Source organism: Clytia hemisphaerica, unplaced genomic scaffold, assembly GCF_902728285.1.
Source record: "Clytia hemisphaerica strain Z4C2 unplaced genomic scaffold, Clytia hemisphaerica genome assembly, whole genome shotgun sequence".
NCBI classification, from domain to species: Eukaryota; Metazoa; Cnidaria; class Hydrozoa; order Leptothecata; family Clytiidae; genus Clytia; species Clytia hemisphaerica.
The window spans coordinates 2,328,566-2,336,243 of NW_027103968.1; the positions used below are offsets into that span (position 1 = coordinate 2,328,566).

Genomic DNA, 7,678 nt, shown 5'->3' on the forward strand with positions numbered 1-7,678 from the left:
TAAGGACAACATATTTTGCTGATTGAGCATTTCATTGCTAAAAAAATTGAGCAATAATTGCCTTTTTTTTCTTAGGAGTCACTCACATATCGATTCTTCCCACGACTAACGTCAAATTTACGCTAATTTGGAAACCCCACCACCCCCACCTCTTAACGCCAAAGTTTAAAAATTATTAAAAATCGATGAAACTTTATCGTTGTTTCGTCAGCAATCTTTAATTTCGCTACGGCTTGCTCAGTTTACATTTGAAAAATAATGGAGATAATTCTAAACTTTTTTCGGAAAGTTGCCGGAATTAATTATCTCCGTAATCATAATCAACAGCATAGCGGCATTTCACAAAAAAAGACCGACCGTCGACAAAATTCAAAGGTCGCGTGCAGGGCCGCGCAGACAGCCTAAACAAAAGGAACACGGGACATAAACATCGGGCCGTTTGTTTTGGTTAAAATTGTTCTATAAAATAGCAAAGCCAACGAATACTTGGGTAAACAAGAGGAAGAAAAGAAGTATGGAAAGCAACATTTGTCACGGAATAAACGTCTCAAAAATCGATATTTCTGGTGAAATTTCTTAGTGTCACAAACTCTAACCCCCCCACGGCCACCCCTTCGGTGGTATGTGCGTGACCCCTTAATTAAAAACCCAAATGATCCTGGTGGATGATATCGTCTGCCAACCTTATTTTATGGTTTTGAAGAAGAAAGTTTTAACTGGAAGGCATTTTATTTTTACAGTAGAGAAATTCTTATTACAGATCAAGCGTCAATCCAATGTCAAAAAAAGTTCTAAAATGGAACTAAGGGGTCAGTCACAAATCGATTTTAGGTTAGAAGAACGTCAATTGACGTATATGGGTGGGTGGGTTAAAGGTTGTTGACGTTTTTCAGAAACATCGATTTTTCATTCCATGCCAAATATTACTTCTCGCCATGTTTCTGTTTGATCGCTTCGTTTGTTTTGAAAACCAAAACAAACGGCCCGATGTTTAGGTCTTTTCTTTGTTTGACGGCCCGAACGGCCCTTGAATTTTTTGTTTCTGTCGCTACATACTACGGAGATAATTAATTACGGGAATTTTGTGAACAAGTTTAGAAATTATCTCTGTTTCTTTTTTTTTTCAAATATAAATTATGCGAGCCGTAGTGAAAATCAAGATGGCTGACGAAACAGCGATGAAGGCAGTTTTTATCGATTTACGGGGATATCAAGGTGTTTGACGTTTTTGGGTGTGGGTGGGTGGGTCAGCTTTTAAAACGTCAATTGACGTTCTTCTAACCTAAAATCGATTTGTGACTGACCCCTAACTCAATGGATCAAAAACCAAAAACAAATGAGAAAAGTTCCTTTTTGACTGTAACCCCTGGAGGGCTACATGTAACAAAACTACTCTGCTTCATTTTCCAGGTTTTTAAGGTCTTGTGGACTGATAGTAATAACAAAGCAATGAATTTTAAAACAAAAGTAGTAAAAAGTTTGGCAAATTTTTACCTCATATTTTGTGCTGATCGGACTCTACCATTGTTTCCAGTCATACTGATGAGTTTGATACGAAAATATCAAAGATTTACATTGACCATTATTTAATCATAAATCCATGAATGAAAATTAAAACTAATTTAAAAACACAACACGCTAAAAAATTTCAGACTAATGAAAAATTTCATTGACGACTGTCGCCATCTTGGAAAGTCTTTCTCTGGTTGTTTCCGTACGTCATGGAACTTCAACCGGTAATAGAGCAGACCGGTTTTTGATATTGTTGAAAGATGGAAAATACTTGATCCCACTGGATCCCAATGTTTTGGTCAATTTGATCCATTATTTAGCCAAATGAAGACAATTAATGATTTTTTTCACTACTGGAACCAGCTAAAACTCAAAATTCTGACTTAAGATTTGAATCAACTGAACGAGAGAGTTAGTTCTTATTGATCAAAATTTAAATTCTCTCAACACTATTGTTTCACTTTCACTTTCAAAATGATCCGGTACAGCCAATGAGCGGGAAATTAAATGAACTTCAACAATCGGTCCCGTAAGGTTTTTAAAACGTTCTCGGCTCGTGGAGAACAAAACACCGCGAAGGATGCAAGATGGCGACGTCGATTCTCCAGAGAAAGTGAGGGAAGCACATTGACACATTATTTTGGATCACATTCTGTAAGATTGATTCTACAGGTTTTCAAACTTTAAATATGAATATCATGGTATGATCTTTGGGCATTTTTTTATTATAATCGTTGATCAAAACTTGAAAGGAATTTTTTTTTTATCTGTCCAAACCTCTATAGCTTTATAAATTCATTCAGCTCAGGACAGGGGAGATTGGGTGGCAGAGCTAGTAGTCAGACAGTCTAGACTTAAACTCTTATATCAGGGTTAGAAACTAGGCCGTCTTAACTCTTTTATCTTCCTCCTTTACAACAATAAAATGCCATACCGTAAGGCGGCCATAGAAAAATTGTTCTGTTTGCGTCGCAACAGGTGTTAAAAATGCATGCGGGCGGACGGGCGATTTTTTAATCGCTTCTGTTAGTCGGGGGCAGGTGGTGACACAAACAGAACAATTTTCTGATGGCCGCCAGAGCGATCAAGATGCGGAGATGAGGAAAAAATCTGGGAAAAGCAATTTGTTCTTTTAAAGTATAGCTTTTTTCTCAATTGCTCTGACGACCATCGAAAAATTGTTTTGCTCGCGTTACCACCCGTCCCTGAGTTACTGGCGTGATTAAAAAAACCCGGGAATGTTTTTGACCGCCCGTCCGCCCGCATGCATTTTTAACACCCGTTGCGACGCCACAAGTGTTTCAACCGGTATTCCAACGAAGCCATATTTTGGTTTGTACAGAAATTTCGCCCGCTCAAATCTAAAACAACAAAATGGTCAATCTCACTAAAGCAAAACATTGCGGCCACGGCATTTCCCTGGATAAAAATTCTGGTCACGTGACCATCTTATCCGTGATTTTAGACCAATGAAAACGCTTCATTTCCCCGGATTAAAGTTGTGTCTACACTAACGCGCGGGAATTTGTTAGAAAAAGAGAAAAAAAACCGGGGGTCAAATTAAATGTTTCTCTCTTCTTGCGGCAAACATAAAAGACTTTAAGAGGCCATTTATTTAAGAAAGGGGTGTTATATCATATATAAATCATGTAAGTAAGTGATATTTTAAGTAATAAGTTCATTAACAATTTTATTTTGAAGTTTGTTTTTAAAAACAAAACCCCCGTGCTCTATGATAATCTCATTTTCTTAGCTTATGGACCCACTTGGAAGTCTTTGTAATACAGATCATCTGGCAGTGTAGTTGCAGCCTATACAAGAATTGGAATCTAAAGTCTGAAGTCGTAACTCCTTGCCAGTGAACCCGCAGAGACATTTTTAGTTGGCAGACACTGACTTTAGGTTGGTTTAGAAATCGTTTTATTTTGAAATGTAATCTTCACTTTAGATGAATACCTTTATTTATTTGGATTCGTGAAAGGTTCAAGGTTTGTTTACTTTTTATTTCAAATTATTTCATTGATTTATTGAGCTGCAATAGCTGATTGAAAAACGAAGATTTTTGATAGTTATCAGCGTGGGCTTGGCCGCCATTTTGAATTTCGATTTTTTTTCTCCTGTACTCGGCAATTTAGAGGTTGTTCGTAATACGCGATTTGGCTTACGCGTAACACTTGTGACGCGAACAGAGCATTTTTTCGATGACCGCCTAAGTTGGTCTAATATCGACAGGTACATGTCCCAGACGGTGTCAATCAAACAACTTTGAACAAAAATCGCAATTGAACCAATCGAACGTAATTGAACACGATCGAATAATTGCGATTCGATTGTCGAACGTAATCGAATCTCAATCAAACAGCTGATTCCTGATTGTGTTCAATTGCGTTCGAGTATAGATTGGTTCGATTATTAGTTGACTATGTTCCATTGGTTTGATTACGATTATGTTCGATGAGTTTGATTGCGATTAAATTAAATTGGATCACTCTGTTAGGGGTCTTCGACAAAAAACTTTCGAATTTTTTATCTGCATTGGGCCTATAAGCTCCAGACGGGTAGGCAGACTTCCAGGCTATATTCGGAGCCTTACTGGACCATTTTTGAACTTTTGGGTCCTAAGTCTTAAGTCTAGCGTTAAAACTCAGAGTTAAAACTCTACCCTTCGAACCTATTTTAGAGCACTTACAAATCAGTGAAGTCAAGTTTGAAGATATTCTTTATTAGAAAAACAGTTAAAAGCAGTCAAAACGCAATTTACCTTACCTCCTGAGTTTGTCTTTGTTATGCTAAAATATAACAAACCTTTGCTTTGTCATGCTGTCTAATTACAAAAACCTCCAATCACTACTTCTCCGCCATCTTGTTTCACTTTAAATGCCGTGTTTTAAAATTCCTTAGCTACATTATATGTATGGAAAAGGTTTTCTCCAGGTTTTTTCAATCCCGGGATTAAACTACGAGGGCGGTTCCGCCCGCTTATTTTTCTTTCGGCGTTGAGCCCTGGGGATACTTAACAATAAAAGAGATTTTAAGATTAATGTTGAAAAGCATATTTTTTCGATAAATTTAGGCGATACTCAACATTAAATAAGGTGGTTTTAAACAAATCTTTGACAAATTGGCGTTTCTTTCTGTTCTAATATATGCAAATCACGTTGAAAAAAGAATATATTTCCGCCTTTACTTTCACTTTCGCTTTCGTGTTACGCGATTCCAATTGGATGAATACCACTCGCTAACAAATTCTAATTGGCTGTAAGTCTTTAGCTTCGGGATTCTGATTGGATCATTTCCCGCGTCACGGTTGAATTTTGATTGGTTGAAAGTTTCTGAGCGTGAATTCTGATTGGATGAATACCTGAAAAGTAAACAATAGTATGTAAGTATTTTGCTTATCAAAACCTAAAGAATTCCAGGGGGTTTTATTTACTTTGCATGACGATAATTAAGCCTACAAAACACCGAGAAATAAACCCAACATAGAACAGGTGTATTTTGTAATGAAGAATATGATAGCGTGAATCTTTTTGAAATTCTATGTCAGGATTTTATCTCAATGCCTCGTAACTATGCCCGGGGTACTCGTTGCTAAGACCTTATGTTAAAAACGAAAGCGATTACGGCAAAAAGTAGCGATTTTCGTAATACCTCAAATATTGATACTTGACTGTACTGCAAATCGATTGTGGTTTCAAAACTTCCTGGGGAATTTCCCATTTGTCTCAAATATTTCTTGAAGGATTGAAGCAACCAGAGCCCACATTTTCGAGGAGCCAAGTCAACATTTCAAGAACAACGACACAAACAATCAGTTCTCTTTTCCACTGAATAAGAGGAGGGATAAATTCTTCCAGATTATCCATATCCTGAATATTTTCGTCCCCATTTCAAAGCATACAAAAAGTCCAAGTTCATATTATTGCTATATTCGCTTTGCAAAAAGGTTTTTTTTATCAAGTATGCAGGTCATTTTTCAGCTTTCCTTTCTGGAAATGACACAACCAACTCTGTTGATCCTGGCTTGTCGATGAAACAATAAAAATTTCCATCTTCTTTCTTCTGTTCTTTCTCTATGCTACAGTTTCAACTGCTTCTTTTCAACCAACATCTTGCACCTCTTCAACTTTTTCAAAACATTCAACGTTTCATTTTTATTTTTGACAAAAAGTAAACATTTGAAATTGGAAAAATTAGAAGGTTCGAAAGTGTCTGTGTCCGTCAATGCAGCGTCTTCTTAAAAAGAAGACCATTATTAACCTTTCCAGCAACTTTTACTTTATCGCTTTTTTCCACCCATCCATTAGTGCGGTCGTGTTACAAAATTACAGGCTGTTTGTAGGAAAACAATTATATCTAGCTGAAACTTTCTCCAGACCTTCTCTATAGGATGCTTATGCCTCAGGAAAAAATCCCCTAAAATCCCACTGGTGGAACATCCCTTTTTTGGGCAATTTCTTTTTTCCCCATGCAAAACCCTAAGGTCGAAAATTTTTGAAAATTTCAAACTCATTTCCGACAATATCATGTATACCATTCGAAAGCTCTCAAAAAACTACTCGGGTATAGCCGATTTCATTACCTAACTCAAGATAATTCACGCAGAAGATGCAATTGATGGTCAATTTTAGACCAAAATGTGGCAAAAAGTGGAACTTGCGCATTGTCCGTTCGTTCGTTAGTTACCAGCTTTTCTCGAGATTGGCTCATTAGTTTTTTCTGATTTTTTGCACAAAGCTGCATAACTAAACCCTCGAATGTGACAGAACCCAATTTTCAAAAAAAAAGTTTTTGGGCAAATTTGGGCTAAAAAACGGCTAAAAAACTGGTTTTTTCTGATTTTTTGTATGAAAGTAGGGTACCATCATAGGTAAAAGATGGCTCAAGCAGATTTTTGGCTCAAAAAACGCATGTTTATCTATAAGAATCACTATTAATAAGCATACATCAATGTTCTTAGTCAAATTACTCAATTTTTTTATGAGATAAATGTTTTTTGCTCATGAGGGCTTATTTTTAAAGAAAGTGTCTTTAGACATGAAATTTTGGTTGCTTGGCGTGTTTTTATAGAAAAACTGGCCAAATTCAATCTTTTTTTATAAGCACATTATTAATTACTTAGGTATTAACTTTTCTCGAGATTGGCTCTTTCATTCTTTATGATTTTTTGCACAAAGATGCGTAACTATAAACCCTCGAATGTGATGGAGCCCGATTTTCGAAAAAAAAGTTTTTGGGCAAATTTGGGCCAAAAAGCAGCTAAAAACGAGTTGGATCATTAATTTTTTCTATTTTTTTTAATGAATGTAAGTAAAAGATGGCTCAAGCAGATTTTTGTAAAAAACGAATTTTTCATCTCAAAAAACGCATCTTTATCTATAAGAATCACTATTAATAAGCATACATCAATGTTCTTAGCCAAATTACTCAATATTTTGATGAGAGCGATGTTTTTTTTTGCTCATGAAGTCTTGAATATGAAAGAATATTTTTAAAAAGAGCATGAAATTTTGGTTTCTAAACGGTTTTTTATAAGAAGCAAACGACTAATTTTAATAGATCGTCACTATTTGTGTTCTGAATGATTGTTTAATCACGTAGATATCAATTATAAATGCATAACCAGGTAGGTCCATAAAAGTATTACTTGTTTCCTGTAAATTATGCTAAACGACCCCACTACATACATAGTTATATTAATATCAGGACCAAAATTTTTGAAACCTGGCACCTTGGCTTTTTTGTTCTTTGATACTTTAATGGGATAAACTTTCGCGGGGATTAGATTTCACAGATTTCGCGAAATTAAGTCCCAATGGAAATTTGGAAGGGCCTCTCATCTGCGAAATATTTCTAAACAAAACTCAAAATATGTCAAATAAATACTATTTGAATGTTTACTTGCATCAAAGAGGCGCAAATAATGTATATTTCAACAACCAACATGCATGATTTGACAGTAAAAGTCACAAAATCGTTAAAATATTGCCACCCAATAGTGCCACCCGCGAAATTAAGTCCCCGCGAAATTTTTGAATTTCGCGGATAGGCCCAACCGCAAAATTTAATCCCCGCGAAAGTTTATCCCATTAAAGTAGTATTACGATAAATCATTTTAAACTAAAAAAAAAAAACCTTAATGTTAATGTTATAATGCACCCTTTGA

The 7,678-nt window shown here is 35.9% G+C and overlaps 1 protein-coding gene across 2 annotated transcripts in view; it reads right to left on the reverse strand.

Annotated features, from left to right (window-relative positions):
* The window catches only part of LOC136810498 (ataxin-2-like), a 39,438-nt gene extending 37,615 nt beyond the window's left edge, over nucleotides 1–1,823 (reverse strand). The window contains exon 1 of one of the 2 annotated variants that reach the window (XM_067067068.1): nucleotides 1,495–1,823. In XM_067067068.1, the coding sequence (XP_066923169.1) occupies nucleotides 1,495–1,538 (44 nt within the window). In that variant the 5' untranslated portion in view covers nucleotides 1,539–1,823. The remainder of the gene's footprint in view (nucleotides 1–1,494) is intronic. The other variant, XM_067067069.1, reaches the window with a different exon arrangement.
* Between the last annotated feature and the right edge of the window lie 5,855 nt (nucleotides 1,824–7,678).